Source organism: Mytilus galloprovincialis, chromosome 9 (genome assembly GCF_965363235.1).
Source record: "Mytilus galloprovincialis chromosome 9, xbMytGall1.hap1.1, whole genome shotgun sequence".
Classification (NCBI taxonomy): Eukaryota; Metazoa; Mollusca; class Bivalvia; order Mytilida; family Mytilidae; genus Mytilus; species Mytilus galloprovincialis.
In genome coordinates this window covers 82,758,393-82,780,309 of record NC_134846.1, presented here as the reverse complement: position 1 = coordinate 82,780,309, position 21,917 = coordinate 82,758,393, and the positions used below count along the sequence as shown (strand labels likewise).

General features: G+C 31.0%; 1 protein-coding gene across 1 annotated transcript; it reads right to left on the bottom strand.

Moving 5' to 3' along the window:
• LOC143046150 (dual adapter for phosphotyrosine and 3-phosphotyrosine and 3-phosphoinositide-like) lies at nucleotides 1–21,267 on the bottom strand. Its single transcript, XM_076219171.1, has 9 exons — nucleotides 21,163–21,267; nucleotides 14,853–14,934; nucleotides 13,783–13,902; nucleotides 13,153–13,286; nucleotides 11,444–11,568; nucleotides 10,971–11,018; nucleotides 10,137–10,288; nucleotides 8,739–8,826; nucleotides 1–7,734 (listed from the first exon to the last, which is right to left on the bottom strand). The coding sequence occupies exons 2-9, from the start codon at nucleotides 14,900–14,902 to the stop codon at nucleotides 7,693–7,695; spliced, it is 759 nt and encodes a 252-aa protein (XP_076075286.1). The 5' UTR covers nucleotides 14,903–14,934; nucleotides 21,163–21,267; the 3' UTR covers nucleotides 1–7,692.
• Between the last annotated feature and the right edge of the window lie 650 nt (nucleotides 21,268–21,917).

Sequence of the window (21,917 nt, the reverse complement as noted above, 5' to 3'; positions counted from 1 at the left end):
TAGAATTCAATTTTATTTATAACTAATATAGGACAATTCTGTTGATTAAAAAATACTCCATTCCAGGACCTTTTGTCTTCCAAATAATTAATATTACCAATAATTGATAAGTTCAAGGTCAATGTGTTCAAACAGACAAAAGATTTTGAAAGCAGAGAAAAATGTGTATCTTCGTTAAAATCGGATGACAATACCAATACTAAAATAAGGCTTACACATAGTTATATACTTTAATTCAGTCGCGGACCCGCGATATCACGGGTATGTTCTAGTACCATATAAAGCTGATTCTCTGCTTCAACATAACAGCATAACATGCACCAAAAATATATTACAACTAACTTATTTCCTCTCACCAATAAGTTTTTTATACATAAAATACTTTAAGTATCATTTAAACTTATGTCTGTATCAGTAATGATATCTCTTTGGCTTTTCCTTATTTCTTACTTACAAATAAAGAGGTGCAGTAATACTCCAAAACTTTAATTTTTTATTATTCGATTATGAAAAAGACTGATTCAACTGTATCACACATTATAAATTTCTTTTAACTTTTGTCTTATTCTGTTTGTAATTTAACTTAACTAACATTAGCCAGATGTAAACATATGTCATAACAATAACTTTGTCATGTTGTAAATATGTTTAAATCCGATAAAAAGAAAAACATTTTACTGAATAAAATTATCAATCATAAGAAAAATTTGAGAGAGAACTAATTATCATGACATGCTGCTATGAATATTATTTATCAGTATTTTCCTAAAATCATTCAATTTATATATTGTCTTTCAGCTGCATTTTAACTAAAATAAGGAATGTGAAATTTAACTCATTTTGAAAATCTATCCTTGAACCTCATTTAAAACCAATTATATTTATTGGTTTCATAAAATTCTTGCATTTTTGGATAAAAGGTTTTGATGTACATTTTATTGGTTCGGTATTTTAGCTAAAGGTGAAGTTTATTTTGACAAAGATTTATCCTAATGAGGCCTTCATTTTTCCATAAGTAAATGCAAAAGGCAGCAAAACACCTAAATATGTACCCTGTAATTTGGTCCTTATGGGTGACTGAGAGGAAATAATCTTTGAACACTCCATATATGGTAATATATTTGTCATGTGACTAGAGATTTGATTGTAACAAAACATTAAACAGCACTATACAATCACATGATAGAAAGGCACTACATAAAGTTCTAATTAATATAATATGTCATGGATTGTTAAACAATGAAAGCTATTCTAACACTCTAGTTACAACTAACTGAATTCTTAGGAAATATGTTTATAATAATGAAGAATTTGATAATTGAGATAGGTTGATCTATTAATACTTTTAATGCCAGTGACCCACATATTACAAGACAAGACAGTACAAATAGACAATGAGCTTGGATAACATAGATTCTGTAATCCTTTTTCTATAAATCTATGAATACAAATGATTAAATAAGTGTGGTAAAATTCCAAATTTAACTGATTAGTAACAAGGAACTATGAGTATAGGTATACAGTCATATAATACCTGGTGTAAAGTTTGAAATTTGTGACTTTTGCTTAAATGTAGTACAAATGTTTATACTAAATTTAAAAAATTTCAATAATACAAAAATAAAAAGAATTTTGTGAAGATTTCGCAAAAAACAGATGTATGGTTAATTCCTTTCATCTATAAAATAAAATGAATTCAAAATAGCATTGGTTAAAAAAGATGACATAAAAAATTTGGTGTGAATCTAATTTAAAAAAATTTGTAAGGGTTCCATGGAACCCAGTGTCTCGCCTACTTTTGCTGAAAATCACAGGCTCAACAAAAATGAGGAAAAAAATCAATAAAAATATTCCTCTTGATACTATCTTTTGATTTTAGGAAGCTTCTGTCCAAGTTTGGTAAAAATCCAGGATAGTTAATGAATCTAATAAATGTTTAAAAACTTTAACTGCAGACTGTATGTAATGTTAACTGGAAGAAAAACTAAGTCCATTTATAGGTAAAATACAGATACACAGGTACAAAATATTAACAAAATTTCCTTCTAAATACTAGCTTTTGATCATAAACAAGCTTTTTTCTGTATAAGAAAGTTATTAAATTTTTAAAATTTAACCACAGAATTAACATGTTGTTTCCTGGCAGAAAATCTAAGTCCACGTTTGGAAGTAATCCAGTATAGTTTAAGACAGTTATTAAAATTTCAAAAACTTTAACCACAGAGTGAATATTTGTTGCCGATGACACCGATGACAACAGAATGTAGGATCGCTTAGTCTCACTTTTTCGACAAAAGTCGAAGGCTCAACAAAAACCCACACAAAATATATCATTCAAAATTGGAATCACCAAAAAATTGAATTGAAATAAATGATTGACAAAATGCTTTTACATAGTATCACAACATGCATACATATCCTTACTCCTTAATCAATTACTGTGGGTTCATTTATTTTCGTCGATATCAATTTTCGTGGATTGCTGAAAACTGGGACATTCATGGATACTTGATTTCGTGGTTAAGCCAATCTCTGTATACAAAGCCTATTGAAAATATGACATTCGTTGAACATTTGAATTCTTGAAACCCACAAAAATTGGTATACAACGAATAATAATAAATCCACAGTATAAGTATTCAGAAGATAAACAATTGCTATATTGTACGAATAGCTGTTAAAAAAAAAGTTTATATAAAATTATTCAGATATACTGCACAATAAGTACAATTAAATATTCTTCCTTTAAAATCCCACAAAATTCAACAGTTCTTGCAAACTGCACAATCAGTTTTCTTGAAACAATTTAAATTTTTATCAAACTTGTATCATACTTAAAATGAGCTATGTAAAATTTTACTAAAATTAAAAACTGATGATCACACATACCATCCAGATTTAATATAAAAAATTAATAACAGAGTGAGCTGTTGACTATAAAAAAAATTTCAATGACAACTGGATCATAAATGCTATATTAATACAGACTTCTAAATGCTAAAGAAATAAGGCATGTTGAAAATATAGTTTATTTGAGGGCATACCCAGCAGTACAAGGGGGAGATAATAACTAGCACATTTGTTTTTTGAAAGTATGCAGTCAAATGAAATATGTCATAATGATGAAGAAACTGTTGTGTTCATGCATTTTTTTTATAAAACTTTTCCCAATCAATGTATCATGATATTTTTATAAAACTTTTTATTTTTCTTGAAAATTTTGAATATTTAATTAATCTCAATGTAGAATTCAAGAATGAAAATATTTGTAATGCTGTTAATAAAAAAAGCATTGCCTGTATTAATTATTCTGATTAATCTAATGAGATCAACATATGTTGTAAGATAATTAGCAGCAATTTTCCTTTTTCCTTTTTGGTACTTTAAGAGATCATATTGAGATCTTTTATGGTTGATGTGGTTATAAAATGAAACCAAACTGATAAGCGATAATCACAAGAAAACTTCACCACAGTTGAGATCAAGCATAAAATATAGACCAAAGACAACTTTCACATTTCAGATGTTATGTTTAAGCCTATCTTTTAACATCACAGTAAGAGTTGTGTATAAATTGAAGATCATGGTGACCTTATTTTAGTGTGGACCTTTGACCCTTAACATGTAATGCATAAAATTATTTCTCTTTGAATTGTAGTTGCTTAGGTCTGAACTTTATGACAAATATTTGTTGAATGACAGCCAATGTGACCTACTTTAAGTTTTGACCAGCATTGAAGGGCCTTAGAGCTTGACCTTAACTGGAATGAAGATATAAATACTTTATCATCTTTCCTCAACATAATTCTTACAAGGGGGAACATAGCCAGTTTTCATACATTTCAACATTAAAAGGTAAGGTTTATAATTCTAGAAATTTGTATTTATGATGTTTTAATGTTTAATATGACTTTTTTGGTGTCCAAAGACTAAGTTCACAAAACACTTCTTTCTACTAAATATATAAACACACATAATAATTCATATAACATATAAGAAAATACAAAAATGTTGCCAATTAACAAATTAAAACTTGGAAAGTTAACAAAAATATTTGATAGAAAATATATAAACATTACTAAGAAGACAATGCCTTGTAAGTTACATGGTCACAAAACAAACACAACACACATAATATCATACTAAAGCTAGGATATAATCACAGATACAAAGGAATTGATTAAAAAAATAAGAAATAACAAATTCAAAAGGCCAGAAATAATTAATGAACCTATTTACCCACCAAAAAGATGGTTGAGTCGGTATGCAACAAAGAGATATAATTATTTTTTGTGGCCTCATGAGAATTAACAATGTTAACAATACAACAAAGTAGGTATTGAACTGTTTTAACAATATTTATGTGCCTTTTATACATGTGTACTTCCAAAAGAAGGCTATTTCATTTTTGGAGAGAGAGTAAAAGTTACATTTGTTATTTTTTTCAATATTCTTATGCAGATCCTCACTGTGCTTTTAAAAATCTTGTACTTCAGGTCATAAGTTAATTGTGAATGATACCATTTAAACCATGATCAGGGCTCACGCTACCAGGCGACTTGGGCGAAGAAGTCGCCTTCCCGACCGTCACTTCGCTTTCCCCGATCCCCAAAAGCGAAATCAAGTCGCCCTGTTCTTGACGATAGTCGCTTTCAGTCGCTTCCGTCATCGGACATTTTCAATTTTTACCAAGTTGATGAAACATCAATTTTTTATTGATAATTAAAGAAATTCAGACATAAACGATTCTTTATCTTTAGAAAAAAAGGTTGAAGCATTGTCTTCGCAGTGTGTAGCAGGTTATTTGATAAAAATACAACTTTTTATCACTTCATGCATTTTCGCAAGTTCCGGTGCTTGTTACTCGAAAACGTACATCAACCAAAATTTTGGCGGCAAAATAAGTTTGTTACTTCATTTAAACGTGATAAAAGTTGCCTCCAGTAAATGTTTAATCCATTTATTGCATTAAACACGTCATGTTCCTTTTCAAATAACTTTTCAAACATCGTTTATTTTTGTAAATTTTCTTGCATTCGTCCGCCATTGACTGATTTCTAAACTACGGATCTGAACCGGACCAGCTATGACCGAAATCCGTACTTTTACAATAATTACTACGGACGCACGGACGGAACAGCTGACAGAAGAATATTGATCACAAAGGGGAAAATTACGCATTCCACACACATTAAGAGACTTTTGGTTACATCTAATTGATTGGTGTATATAATTCCCTATATTTTTTATAGATTGTTTCAAACTATTGATTAAAGTTGCTTAACTCTGAGACTATTATACTAATTTCAATATATTATGGCCCAGCTTAATAACTTTTATATTTTTTTATGAGAAACACTGAATTTCATACACAAGATAATTTTTAATTAAATTGTAATAATGATATATTATAATTTCTTTACATTTTTTAAAATAATTTTTTTTTTTAGTGCTAGATATTAAGGTGGAATAAGTTTCTCACAAGAACCTTAGTAAAACTTAAACAACTTTTAATTTCAAATGTTACTTTAATTGTATTTTTTTTAACTCAGATATGAATTGAACAATATAAAAAGAACATTATTTTCATATGGCCCTTTATACTATTGTAAAATCCAAACATTGTAGCGCACTGCACGAATGAGCACTTCTCTTTCTAATCTCACCACTTCTCCCTATCAGTTTCAAAAAGAGAAGTCACTTCTCCCTATAATTCTGAAGTAGTGTGAGCCCTGACCATGGACAGAATTTTTCATGATAAGATGAGCTAAGTTTCAGTTTCCTATTCGTCAGGTTTTACACTATTTCCTAACTTAACAGAGAATTATTTCATATTTAAGCAGTGACACAGACAACAGTATAACTTGTTTATAAGAATAGACTGCAGAAAATATACAAACTATGCTTAGCTGAAGTATTCAGTCATGCAAGACAGACGAATATATCATATATATCAAGTATTAAAATAACAGGAGCATCTACTCATTCGTATAATCAGCAGCCCATGTCTGATAAATGTTTATGTGTAGGAAAAATTTTTACCTACTCTTTTTGCATTTTTCATGTCAATAATTATAATTTACATTACGAAAAAGTTTCAACAATTTTTGTTCTTTGAAGTGAAATTAGCCCAAAATATCCCCCCCCCCCCCCCCCCCCATACATGAATTCCAATTTAAATTATAAGATTATGCATAGCATATAGATTTGACAGTATACTGTCCTAGAGAATATATGTAAAACAAAAATAGTATCATTCAATGTATCAACCTGAAACATACTTCTCAACACCTTAAGATATAAACTTGTACTCTAAACATGTCATTGCACTAGATACTGACCCGTACATTAATCATTTGACTACTGGGTTATAAGAGAAGTATTCTGACAATAATGAAGTTAAAACTTTACACTCAATTTTAAAGAGGGAAAATATAATACATGTATTACAAGTGAATGTAAATTTGTTTTTTTTCTTTATAAAGGATCTCAAATAGTCATGATGATATTTTTTTTTTTATAATAACATGTTCAACATCAATTTATAACTATAATCAGAAAGAAAATACACATCATTTCTTTCAAAAAAAAAATTCTCTTTTGAAATTTCAGCAAATTATGTATGTGCATAAAACGAAACAATGTACAAAACGCAAGCTAGGAAATTTGTAAACCAGACAAGTAATGAAAAAAATACTCTTATTTCAAAAAATTCAAAGATACTGATAGCTTAAAAAAATTACAAATACATTTTGATTAATATGAAAAGACTATTCATATAATCAATTACAATAAAGTATTTTGCAGTTAAGACATATTTGGTCGAAGCCAAAAAATCAATAAATATATTATGCTTTTGGTAAATTAAAAACATAAAGGCAGGTGAATATGAGACATGTAAAATATTTGTTGGCATAGATTCATTAAAGAATTGTATGAGCAGAAAAATATTTTACCAAGAAACTGGCATGTAAGATCACAGTTACATTTAACACACAAAAACAAACATAAGAAAAGCAATACTGGAATGAAATTGACAAATATTGAGCTAGCCATCAATTTGCATAAACTGAGATATTATCAAACATATGTGATATAACAGATTTCCTGCAAACGTTCATTACAATAAAAGAATGATTTACTTTCATAAAGATTCTAAAAAGTTCTATGAACTAACAAAAAGCAAAGCTGCTTCATTATTATCTCTGAGCAAAATAAAATTTATCAATACATTAGCAGACTCTGACAATAGGCAGTTGAGATTGCACATAATTTCTGTATATATTTGAGGAAAGGCAGTTCAAATTGCACATGGGGTTTCTACATGTATATAAAACAAAATTCATAAAATAAACTTTGGCAGTGCTTTAAAAAATATGTGAATATATTCTTCCACAATTGGATTTTTTTAAATTTGGTTTTTAAAAAGGTAAAGAACTGGTTTTATTTATTCAAAATAAATATTCTGCCTTTAGCTGGACATGCATGGTTCACTAAGTTATCAATCTTACAAAATAAATGGGAAATGATTAAGATCATGAAATAATGAGTTATCCTTTAAACATGTATATCTACAATTTCAGATAAAGAATGATATTCCATAAATAATAACATGTCTTTTAGTTATTTTAAAACAATATAATTCACAATTGTGCTTACAAATTAATTTCACTAACAAAATTAACTGTGTGGTCAGCTATTCCTTGGAAGATAACCTGCTTCTCTTATCCGCCTCTGTTAAAATAGAAAACTAATTATTAAACAGTAAAAGTAAGTCTGATGAAGTATGAATCTTAAGATGATAAGAAGACTCAATTTAATTTTCATGACAATATTTTTTATACATGCCACAAGTGACCTATTTCTTTTGTAAAAAGCATGGATTCTGACTCCTTTTATGTATTTAAAACATTTAACTTAAATTCTCAATGCTGTTGATATCATTTGTAGCACTGAAGCAGAATATCTGAAGAGTTGCAAATGACTCTATACATGTATAAGCATAATTCAGAATAGAACAGATATCAATACAGTATCATATCTACCAAGGATTTCTATTGAATCTTTATCATCAAAACTGACAATGTTCAACTGTAGGGAATTATCCCATATATCAATTATATCAGATATCTAAGCTGTGTCTTGAATTGAAACAGTATACAAATTTCATGTAGACGTAGAAGTAAAAATTTAAAAGCCAAAACAATTTTTTTCTAACAATTTTTTTTATTATTAAACAAAATATAAATTAACCCACAGTATATACCAAAGAGGCTACAATACAGTTTTTGAGAATAGAAAAGTAAGAAGTAAGCTTTAAACCAATATGGCAAACTGTGGACCTCGGACTACGAAATCAAGACCATATGTTGACATTTCTTGATGACTTTGTTCTATCAAATGTGGGATGCTGTCTCACTGGCATATACATTCACAGCTTATATAAGTTATTTGTTTCTGCAGTATACAGGAAATTATTGAAGGCATATCTTAAAAACAAGCAATACAATCCAAAGTGTTAACATGTAAGTATGGTTGTGAGTAACTGTAGGTCTTTTTATTTAAAATCAATACACATTTTAGTCAAGGATGGACACAGAAACACATGCGTCAGAAAAAGACGAAATAGAATTAAAAGGACTGAAAAGATGTTAAGTTTAGGTTAATGGAATAACAAGCAAACATCAAAATATAACCACAAAAAGAATATTTTATTGATATTGTTTATATTTTCTTACCAATTTCCAGTTAATGAGCTGCACCCAGTCATTGGATTCTTGGTCTGTTGATGAGTACATGTAAAAAGTTCTCCAAGCAAACACTAACCTAAAACAGAAGTAAAATTTTCATTCATCATTGAACTTGAATTTTTTTAATCCATTGAACACAGTCAGTTTGAAGCATAATAAAATGTTTGATATACTTTCTTTTGTGTAAACTAATCTATCTTTGTCATTGCATCAGCTTGTTATTTTACAGTTCATGACATTGCTGTATGAAATCTACTTGGATATAGGACAGCTAATTTTAAGAGTCTACGATTGTTTGATTGATTTTTGGTGTTCAACTCTGCTTTTAGGCTATTGGCTATTACACTTCAACCAATTTTTATAGGTGGAAGATGCTGGTGTTCCCATTGAAAGATACAAAGAAGGCATGTTGTCTATATGATCAAATTTTTGCTTCTTTTTGAGTTATAGCAGCAGCAGATATATAAACATATGATATTATAGGGTTATTGCATGAATATTGGGGAATATTGTCCCAAGTAGAATTTTATATTGCACGAGCTTGCAAGTGCAATATATGTTCTACGAGGGACAATATTTCCAAATATTCATGCAATAACCCTTTTCTTGTATAGCAATATGATATTTGAGAGTAAAAATTGGTTTAAACTAAGATTTTGTCGTTGATGACGTCATGAATTTTGAAGATTTATTGCACTAGTGCAATATTAGAATTTATTGCACGCTAACTTTTGGTTACTTTCTGTGGGAAATATTGTATTGCTATACAATAATATACAAATATAGCCTTTGTATGAGGTCGATACAAGGATATACTTCTTTGGGTCGATATATCCTGTATTGACCTCATACAAAGGCTATATTTGTTATATTATTAATTTCCTACCATGTTTGTATCAAAATCGTCATTTAGGTTTGTTGGAACTTTATAGATATTACATTGTCTCCTTGACAATAACAACATATTAGTTGTTATTTCATTTACGTTTTTTTTTTGGACATCTCATGTATTTGAAGATTTTTTTTCATCAAATAATCGATCAGATATCATTTGTTTCAGAACGTTAAACAATATCCTGAAATTCATTACATGACGTCACAAAGTATATCAAGTTTTAGATATTCTAAAAATAACCGTGCAATATGCTTTTTGCCGGTCAATATGCTTTTTGCTATCCGCCGTTTTCTCTCTACCTTCGAAAATATAGTTTAACATGTGACTATCCCTAAACGAATCAAATTTCCTAAAATATACGAATTAATAATATTATTAAGTATTGTAATGTGATCAACAAAAAATGTTGAATGCACTTTATATTACTGTGTATACTGTGTCAGGGATAAACATTCCTGTATCAACTAATTCATGTAAATAAAACTACTAACCTGAATACATTAAATTTTCCTTTAATACTGGAGTCTCGTTCACACTCGTTACATTCATGTAAATCTAAAGCTCGTATAGGATGCTTGTCGAACTTATCCTTGAAATACCTCAATTCATTTTTCTGAAGGACAAACCATCTGATTCTCCATGTCTGAAATATCAAATATCATTTGTTAAGTGAGATATATATATTTCTCCATTTATCCTTACCTGACCTGCTGAATGTTTTTTTTTTTTTATCTCAGTTTTTCTTTGGTCGAAATAAGATAATAACGTCCAATTTTCTTGCTGTCCTCTAAAATTTCTATTGTGACTCCATGTAAAAGGCGACCATGTCTCGTGACGTCATGAAGAAAGAACACATTTTTTTGCAAGGCTGTTCAATAAGAACAATTGTGTTTGTCTTCATATTGTTTAAAAATCATTAGAGAAACAGATTCTATCACCAGATCTTGTGCAATACGATACTCTCGACAATTAAATTTTAAATATGTAACTGTCTCGAGTGGCTAAATATCATATCACACTGATGTACAAAACAAGAAGCCTGGTATCTTTGATGAGTTTTGTACTTATATTATAAGCTAATATCTTTGAGGGTAGAGGCAATCTTAAACTGTAATGCCTTGTGTTTAATACCTCTAGAAGAAGAAAAGTTATAAAGAGACAATCATTTTATTTGAGGTTATATTTTTTGAATTAACTACAAATCCTGTCTCTTCTTTAAATTCACAATTCAATATCATCATGTAAAAAATTATATAATTTAGAATTACCTCAATCTGTTTACTTGTCTTGTGTTTTATATTTGTATTTAGTATGCATTTGCTTACCTTAAACAAGCCTCCAAGTTTTGTGAGATATCCTTCTTTAGAATTTATCTACAAAAGAATATTCTACAGCACAGCACTTTAAGCAGACTTATTATGGATTTACATTAAGATATTGATTACTAACAAACATTTCTGTGTCTAAAGTCATTAATCTTGACAGTAGTTAGAACTGTCTTACAATTTTGTCAATTGAGAATATATTGTGGTGTAAGATAGTTGGTCAACTCCAGGAAAAAAGAGCTATTGTGTGTCTGTACTTGTCATTTGCTGAAAGCTTCTAAATGTCTATTTTCATTAATTTAGGCAGTTCTGGTGCTATATTATTGACTTTTTCCTTTTATTCAGGCTAAAATTGTAATGATGTACGTATTATGCATATATGTCACCCACTATCATGTAGGTTTATCATTATTAAAAGATTTTAATGCAAAAATATATTTATCAACTTTACATTTACATAATTTGGTACTTACCGAGAATTCTGGTCCTTTCAGATTTTCTGATGCTGTACTGAACTCAGCATGAACACGAATAGTATCGTAAACATTGGGTTCCTCTATATTGCGAGGATATGGGTAGTTGAGTAATGTCATTTGCCCTGCAAAAAAAATTTGTTTATTGCAAATATCTTTAAATAAAAAAGAGCTAATTAATAACTATTTTATTGTATTCATCAACTTGATAAAAAAGGTCATAAAAATAGAACAGATTGATTCCCTTTTTGGTAACTCAGTTACCGACCAAATAAGACAAACTACACAAAAAACAACAATCAAAATATAAATTAAAACTACAGTCGAACCTCGTTGTGTCGAACTCGGTTGTGTCGAAAACTCGGATGAGTCGAAGTAAATTCTCGGTCCCGGCATAATTCCCGTTTGATCAATGCATTTTAACCTCTGATGAGTCGAACTCGGATGATTCGAATTCTCGGTTAAGTCGAGGTAATTCTTAAGTCTCGTCGATGTAAAATTGATGTAAATTAACCCCGATGTCTCGAAGTACAAAAGTAAAAAAATATCGAAAGAAATAAAAACTTTGAGAATTAATTTACGGATGTTTTTCTTGTTTAACCTATTCATTTCCATAAGTGAGTAAAGCTGTGTAAACATACTTGTTTGTATAACAGTTAAAATGACATGTTTATGATGACCGCCAATCAACACCTTTGTTGATCGTCCAAGCGGAACTTGAATGTGCTAAACCTATTTCACTTGGTATAAAAACGAAACGAATTTTAATGACCCAAGCTGAGATTAAATTAACCGTTAGAATAAGAACAATAATTAAAAGGATTAAAATAGTTTATTAATTATTATGAGTCGGTCTTTTTAATCTATGAACACTGTTCACGTTCTTTAAAGATTAGTTATGAAAATATTTTTACTTTGTTTCGCGAGTGATTCCATAATTTATAGTGTTTGACCTTTGTAAATATGTGTGTATTGATTTTATTTGCTCAGTAAAGAATAAACTACGTTAACTGTGTTTACATTTTTATTTATAGAAAGAAAAAATACGGAATAAATACACAATCATATATTATCATATCGAAAAAAGCACAATGATCAATAAATACGTATCTAGTTTACAGAAATCACATATCGGTATTTCAAACATTTCAAACATATGACGTCACACTCGACCTCGGATGAGTCGAACCTCGGATGAGTCGAATACTTTCGTCTGGTCCCTTCGACTTCGACACAACGAGGTTCGACTGTATCTTCTATTGACGAGAAATTTATAAACAGTTAACTGTATGCCAATACAAAATAAAATAACTAAAAGCGTAAATTAATTCATATTTCCCAATTGACCTAGTCTATAAATTAGGAGTTAAGTCCCCTTTCTGCAGTATGATAATAGACTGATTTAGTTCAATAGTAACAATGAATGCAGATTGTTATAACCTATATTTGATAGTAAGTATAATATTCTTAATGAATTGTACGGATGATTTAGGTCATTCAGTAGGCAGCAAAGTTTAAAAGTTAGGTAAAGGTTACTTTCTGGTAAAAGAATGAGATAGTCCTATACATACTCAAGTCCATGTGTATCCTGAATACACTCAAAAATAAAACACCCATAAATATTAATTTTCATATTCATAAAATCACCTTATTATCTATGTTACAATATTAAAGAAATGGCATTTCAATTCACGCCTATAGCAAATTACCTGATTCAGATCCAATCAAAGGTTTATTTGTGAAATGATGTAGCAATTCATCTACACTGCTGAATTCTCCATGACCAAACTTAAATACTGTTCCCGTCCATGTTAAAGGGAAATGTTTAACAGCCTGATCACATCTACAATCAAAAATATAAACTGAAGGCTTAAAACACTTGTTACAAAAAAATCAGGATATTGATAAACTCTCTGAAATATAAATCGTCTGTAATATAAAAAAGAAGATGTGGTATGATTGCCAATGAGACAACTATCCCCAAAAGACCAAAATGACAAACATTAAAAACTATAGGTCACCGTACGGCCTTCAACAATGAGCAAAGCCCATACCGCATAGTTTTGGTTTGTCGCTATATTGTCATTTAAGCATTGTGTCTCATCTTTATGTCTTGATCATCTTACTAACAATGTCTAATTTTAGGTGAAAATTTGTCATAAAACATGTATACATATTTGTTTAGGAGCCAGCTGAAGGACGCCTCCGGGTGCAGGAGTTTCTCGCTGCAATAAAGACCCATTTGTGGCCATCAGCTGTTGTTTGCTCTATTGTTGGGTTGTTGTCTCTTTGACACATTCCCCATTTCCATTCTCAATTTTATTTTATACTATTCTCACCTTACTGACAATGCATAATCTCCTAACTTTGAACTATCTCTCAACATGTATGTTCCATCAACACCATTCTGTAACAATAAACTCTCTGCAGTATGTCTGTCTACATTTGGATGATACCATCTATAAAGAAAAAATATCTATTACAATATTTTCATTTCTGTAGTATCTATTTTTTTAAAAAATAATAAGTTTTTGTTAATATTAAATGAGCAAAATATCCTTAATACAGATAAATCAGCATATACAATACTGATGATGTTACCCTGTTAATATTTATTAATTATAAATCAGCATATACAATACTGATGATGTTACCCTGTTAATATTTATTAATTATAAATCAGCATATACAATACTGATGATGTTACCCTGTTAATATTTATTATGTATAATGAATGAAAGCCTGATGTAAATATTAAATAAAATTATTGTTCCATATTATTTTCAGAAATTTATGTATACTCTATTTTTCAAATAGGTCACTTAGAGTTTGATATATCAAAATTAATTTTCAACTTACATACATAAGATGCTGTGTGAATCAGTCATCAACTCAAGCTTAATGATACATGTCTTCATATTTTGGAGAGAATATATCGTAAAGTGTATCAAGGGACACAACTCTTTTATTGTATTGTATACTAGAGATGTTTCATTGATTCTGTTTTTTATGCAGAAATAAATATTGATAACCATATACTCTTCAACTGTGATAATGGTTTTTCTAATCATAATTGTTTTCATGTTGTTTATATCTATAAACTGTAACCAAAGACAGCTCATTGTTTTGACTTCATTTGAATGAATTTTACATCTAGTAACTAAATTTGTTATAACAATTAATTAGGAAAGAGATTATACAATTGTAAGACTCTTTATGGAAATAGTATACAGGACTTTTTAAAGAAAAAATATATCAAATGAAACAAATGAAGGAAATGATATCTGCATAAATAGTTCCTGCTACACTTATATACATTTCTTTTAACTGAATAGGAGGAAAATGAAAATAAAACACAATGCCTGTTTCTTGGTCTACTTTTAATATAAGTGTATTGATTCTGACTTACGGAAGATCTTTGATTTTATTGGTCATACTTCTGTTTGCCATTTTACACATTCATTGTTGGTTCCTTTAAGTCATTTTGTAATCTGTAAAACAAATTCATACATTGTTTATAATAGTTGATAATTTAAAAGCAGTATCCAGTGAGCACTTGTGGAAATCTAGTAATATTTAGAATAGATAACATAATTGTCAAGGACAATAAACTTATACAGAAACTTGCAAAAGAAGTCCTTCAGATACTCAAAATGTTATTCATGTAGACTGAGGGCATTCTGTAATCTTGGCTTGTAAAATAGCTAAAATCAAACCGTACAGATGTTCAATGAAATTTTGTGAGAGGCATGCATTTTATTTTTAAAAGAATTTTCATTTGAATGAACAAGTTATATGATGCAAGGAATGAGTATTGGAATCCTTATTTGTCATTTTTCTGAAAGTACATTATCTTCTAATCTTTATTTAACAGGTCTATCGTTTAGTTTTCTATTTATTTCTTCAAATTTAGTAAATTCGCTGTGATGAAAAAAAGCCAAACAACCTTTTTGTAAACTACATTTTGGTAAAGTATAAAAATCTATCATTTGTCATTTTAAGTATTTTCACCAAAAAAGGGCCAAATGTAGATAAAAATTCCTAGTTGTCTCAGATGTCATAAAATTTCTACACTTAGCTGTACTTAGTTGAATTAGGATCAGAATGCAATCTTAGATCTACAGATAGATTTCAATTGGACATGTAATCTATTTGATTTATTTCCCTTAGTCACCATTCTGAAGAGGTAAATGGTTGATTTTCGTATTTATATATGACGAAACATGCAGTAAAACAAGTCTCATTATTAAGGGCTCTGACACACTACTTCAGAAGCATAGGGAGAAGTGACCTGGCTTTTGAAACTGAGAGGGAGAAGTGGTAAGATTTGACCGAGAAATGCTGGTTAGCTCAACGCACTACAAAGTTTGTTTTTTGTAATATCTTATACTAAATGAACTTTTTTTATATCAAAAAAGAAATAAAGTATCATATATTAAATTTAAATACTATTTTGTTGATAATGTTTATGAAATTCATTGTTTCTCATTAAAAAGATATATATATTTAAAAAAGTTAAGAAGCTATAATTTTCCATTCTGGGATCATTATCCTTTTGTCAGATGCCATTCTAAACTGGAACCCTGCTGCAGGTGGCAAGTTTACTTCGTCTACTTCTTCTATATAATATAGAACACGTTGAAGTTTACGTCACTTGTAATGCGCATTGCTTTGTGAAGACATATATACAGTGAAATATAACAAATTTGTAATAATAAGCAAAAAAAATTTTACATAGTGGTAGTGCATATTTTTAATATATTATTTTTATTATATTAAGATAAAACTATTTACACATGATGAATTTACTGACTGTAGGTGTGGTTTGAGACAGCTACTTTGAACGACTCTATAGAGTCGCTCATCAAAATACTCAGAAGGCTGTTACAGATTTTAATTGTGCGTGGGAAAAATGATTGTTGTCTTATTTGTGTTCTGCAGCATGGAATTTGGTATAAGAGTGTGTGCATGTTCCTGGACTGTCTGAGCGGTTGAATTAGTCTATCTTTTTTTGTGACAGCAATGAGATATGTGATTTTATAGAACATGACCAGGCGTGCATCTGTTCTTCTGTGTGCAAGGTCTCTCCAATTTAAATGATCTATCATGTCACTTACGCTTGAGGTGTTTCTGTGTTGGTTAGTGACATATCTAGCAGCCCTTCTTTGTACTTTTTCTATTTTGTTAATATCCTATATAGTAAAGTAAGGGTCCCAAACTGAACAGGCATATTCTAGTGATGATCTGACTAAAGATTTATATGCCTGTTCCTTTACTAAGGTGGAACTGATGTTAAGATTCCTTCGAAGAAAACCTAGTGTGCTGTTGGCTTTATTGCAGATGTTGTTTATGTGACTGTGCCATTTTAAGTCTGATTGAATTGTCACACCTCTGTATTTTGCCTTATCGATATTTTCAAGAATGTTGTCATGTAAAGTGTAATTATATACGAATGGATTTTTATTTCAGCTGATGGACATGACATTACACTTGTCAGGATGGAAAGCCATTTTCCATGTATTTTCCCAAATGACTTGTGTGTTGAGTTCTTTTTGAAGGGTTTCGCAATCACTGTTTGATTTTATTACCAGATATGCAATGGTGTCGTCTGCAAATAGGCGTATGGTGGAATTTAGCACAACTGGTATGTCGTTAATGTAAAATAATCAAAGCACCAAAGGGTGCTATAGGCAGTTAATCAAAAACCCAAAGGCAAACTTGGCAAAGTTCAGATGAATAGTGTAAAGAATTAGTCAATTATTTATCTCAGGCATTGATCTCAGCTATTTCTAAAGTATCAAATAATGCTTGTACAGTAATGTTTATGTTATGCAATCCTACCACTTTCAAAAGTTATTTCCAATTTATATTTATAAAGATTCAATGTTTGAGATTATACACATACGGTACACTGTCATATGTTAGGGGAGAGTTTTGTGCCAGTTAAGATGTTTAAGCCGCCACATTCTGTATGCACCTGTCCATAGTGAGGACCCACTAATGCAGGGCTTTCCCATGCAATTGAAGTAGAAGGCTCAATTAAAATTATAGGCGGCTGTAACATGCGTTCAGCGAAGCCAGACGCCCACCAAGCTGTAAGCTTGGTGCCTTACGGCAGGGGGTCTGGGGGCCCCTCAAGGCCCCAGAAGCTAAGGTATAAATAGAGCAATCTCCTGGCACCTAATTTCATCTTTCAACTGACCATTTTTTATGTATGAAATTTAAGAAAGAAATAAAAATCTCAAAGAAATTTTATATTTTTTATGTTATAGTTTTTTTTTTTTATTACCTTATGCTTAAAATTCATTTACTTTTAAAGGAGTTTTATTTATATAATAATCCGGTTTGTTATAAATCTTGATTGATTTATTTTGCATAACTACGTACATTTGTAAACAAATGACCCCCCTCTTCTCTCTAAAGACTGTTACGCGTATTTAAATCATACAATTGTTTCTCAAGCATTGACAGAAAATTGATATATCCTCTGATTTTCTTTTTTTTTGGTAAACTGTTCAATAAGTCTGATACATAAATCATTTGGAAATGTTATTTATTTGAGGTCGAGTCGACAATATTCTACTTTCTTTTTTGACCTTGATTCTCTGAACACCACGTGGGCTTTGAAAAATTAACTTCAAAAGATACTGTTTTCCAGATTCTGAACAATATGATCTACTACACTTTCTTTAATTTGACTGATATTATTCCATAACATAAGATTGTCATCCTATCTGATTGCCTTCACGTTTTAAAAGCAAAAAAAAAAGCCAACGAGTTAATGCCCATCGGAACGTCTCTATTGTTATTGTTTAATGACCACCGGAACGTCTCTATTGTTATCGTTTAATGACCACCGGAACGTCTCTCTTGTTATCTTTGAAAAGAAACGATGCATTCTGACTTTAAATAGACAACCAATCAGTGACCTGAATTCATGTGAACTATATTTAGCACACGGTAAACACTGACTTTTCACCCTTGTTTATCGTGACCGCGACTTTTGCGACAATACGTCTCTCTCGGCTGCCTGTAAACATTTGAAAAAGATATTTTTTATCTTTTTGAATTTATATTTTTGTCAGTGAAGTAGCCGGCACTTGAAGTCACCGAAAGCCCTGATCATCAGAATCCTCTCAATTTAAAAGGTACGTAAATTTCGTCTTCTGTGTAATTTGAAATTGCCGCCAACTTATTAATAGACTACTGAAGTATGTAATACGTGGCGATGACAAACAATATTCCTACGACTTTTGCCATTTGGGAAATGTAAACTACTCATCTTTATAGATTTTCGGCGACCAAATATTTCATACAATTGTTCTTTGGCATCTTAGCCAACAGCACAGGGGATAATAAACTATAGAAGGATTTCTATCGAGCACTACTTCCTATGTGCAACTTCAAAACTTTTGGGAAAATCGACGACCATTTACCGTTTTTATGATAATATTTTTTATATTCCAGAATAAAAAGTATGACAAAAGTGTCCAATTAGTTATAAATAACATGATAGTCAGCCAGATAATAAAAGTGGCACATATTTCAGCATTTATTGGGTAGAACATAAATCTAGGGTGCTCGCATAAAGCAGCTTAACTGCTTAAAAACAGACTTGGGCCCAGAACAGATCCTTGAGGCACTCCAGACTTTACAGGGACATAGACTGAAGTCTCACCTTCTAGGATAACTGCTTGGGTACGACATGATAAGAAGCCCTGTATCTATGCATTTGTTTTCCCCTTTATCCCATTGTAATTAAATTTGTGTGTTAACAAGTTATGACTGACTTTATCAAAAGCTTTGGAGAAATCCATTATAAGTACATCTGTTTGTTTTCAGTTTTCCATATTTTTATTGACATCATCTACAAATTCCAAAAGTTGAGTTTCACAAGATCTGTTTTTTCGAAAGCCGTGTTGTAGGGGATACAGGATGTTATGTTTGTCTGCATGTGTCATGATTGCGCTAACTACAACATGTTCTATAAGTTTACAACATATGCATGTCAAAGAAATAGGTCTATAATTCTCTGGATTATATTTGGAACCTTTCTTGTAGATGGGTGAAACATGTGCAGTACGCCAATCAGTAGGGACTTCGCCAGTGTCTAATGATTTTTGGTATATAAGGCATAGTATTGGTGAAATTTCATGTGCTAACTCCCTAAGGAGACGTGGGTTAAGTTCATCTGGTCCACTTGCCTTGGATGGATTTAAATTTAGAAGTAGTTTTGAGACACCTTGGATGGTTATATTTTATTTCGGGCATGGTAGGTAAGCTGTTTTCTGTTGCATATATCGATTGTTTTTAAAATCAGTAGCAGTGATTTTGTTAGGTTCTGAGAAAACTGATTGAAACTGCCTTTTGAGTGCATCAGATTTTTGTTTGGTGTCAGTTATAAGTTTCCCATTCTGCATAAGTGATGTTATTCCACTGTAGTCAGTTTTTTTTTGCTTTTAATATAAGACCAAAATTTTTTCATGTTGGAAGGAAAATTTTTCATCTGGTTTTAGTGTTCCAATATTTCAATGTATTGCCAGTATGATTGTCTGAGTTGTTTTTGTACCTGATGTTTAATTTGCTTTTATTTGTTTCTCATGTTGTCATTTCCAGACTTTTTCATCTTTTTATAGTGTCTGTCTCTCTTTTTCATTAATTTTCTTGTTTCAAATGTTACCCATCGGGTTTTATTTTTTGTAGTTAGCTTTTTGTATGGAATGTGCCCACTGACTAGTTCATTAAGTTTTGTTTTGAATTCTAGCCACAGTTCATCAACAGTATGTGTATTAACTTTTTCCTGTATAGTATGTTTTAAGTTAATTATTTCTTTTTCATTGTTTCCCAGTTTGCCTTGTTATAAATCGGCACATTTCTTGGTGTTTGTTTTATCTTAGATGGTGTTAGTCAGTGGCGGATCCAGGGGGGGGGGGGTTCCGGGGGTGCGCACCCCCCCTTTATTTTTGCCGATCAATGCATTTGTATCGGGACATATGTTTTGCACCCCCCCCTTTGCCCTGGGTGCCCTGGGTTAGCACCCCCCCTTTCGAAAATTCCTGCATCCGCCCCTGTTAGTTTGAATTCAATAAAGACAATGTCATGATCTGAGATTCCTGGCTTGATTTCAATTCGTGGGACCTGCTTTGGTAAATTTGTGATCATGAACTCATAAATTAGTGTCAGTAGTTAATATTAGAATATGGAGTTCAGTCATGGCTGGCCTTCTGATCCAAAGTACGAACAAATATTTCAGTGGCAGAAAAATTACCAAAACAACGATTTTTTTATGAGCAATTAAAATCTTTCAGCTCTATTCCTGATCCAATAGCATTTTTTTTACAAAACTTTGTGAGGGACATGTAGCTTACAAATGTCAACTTGACTTCTCATCCAAAAATGCAGTGTCACAATGACACTGCCTTTTATAATTAGGGTGTCTCATATAAAAAATCCTCAGCTAGAAAATCAAAAAAAGTGCGACTTTATGGTCTTCACCGAGTACTGGTACGGGGAAATAAGCCTGTGCAGACAAATTAATAACGACTCCCTGGACAACTAGTCAATACATGTGATTTTGTTTCAAGTACCGAAAGATCCGTGTTGAACTGTTCAACAAATAAAGAATGAATCATTCAGCGAGGCGGACCGTTCCTTCTAAAACTTAAATACGCTGGAGGGATTTGCGGCGATTTTAATAGTGTTATAAGATGAATACAAACCTTTTACATAAAATAACTATGATATGTTGCCTCTTCAACGTAAAACAAAAGGACAATACAGTGTTTTTACGAAAGTTTGTTTTGTTCAATAAACCGGAAGTACTATTACAGGGAGGTAACTGATTTACCCGCCAATATTATGGAGAAAAAAAAGACGGGATAATTAATAAAAGAGCGGTTTCAATCATGTGAGCGGTTCTCTAACAAATAAACCCACTTTTTACATGAAAAAAGAGCCGGTCACCCTGGGCCCTCTATAAAACCCACCTCTGTTGCATACTGCGTTTGCGTGCTATTCTAATTTTGTATTGCAAGTTTTTATATCTTGAATATACTGAGAAAAAAAGATGTGTATGATTACCAATGAGACAACTCTCCATGTAAGAGACCAAAATCGCGGACACAGAAATTAACAACTACAGGTCACCGTACGGCCTTCAAAAATGAGCAAATCCCATACCGCATAGTCAGATGTAAAAGGACCCGAAATGACAATGTAAAACAATTCAAACGAGAAAACTAACGGCCTATTTTATGTACAAAATGAACGAAAAACAAAAAGTTTTATGTACAGCACGGTTTTTATATTCGATCAAAAGGATCCTCGGAACTTGTGTTGCATATCTTACATTGCTGAAAGGAATCTGTGACGTACCCATCCATATACGGGGTGGGGGGGGGGGCAAGGGGGGTCCCAATAACAGCAAAACAGCAAATTGATTTGGCTCATAACAGATAACAAGGAATTAAAATGG

What these genes read in the sequence shown, in the direction of transcription:
- LOC143046150 (XM_076219171.1), bottom strand. Translation starts at nt 14,902, where the DNA reads ATGTGTAAAATGGCAAACAGAAGTATGACCAATAAAATCAAAGATCTT. An exon ending in AATAAAATCAAAGATCTTCC is followed by an intron (nt 13,903 to 14,852) that starts GTAAGTCAGAAT and finishes TTTTCTTTATAG; the next exon opens with ATGGTATCATCCAAATGTAG. An exon ending in GATTATGCATTGTCAGTAAG is followed by an intron (nt 13,287 to 13,782) that starts GTGAGAATAGTA and finishes TTTTGATTGTAG; the next exon opens with ATGTGATCAGGCTGTTAAAC.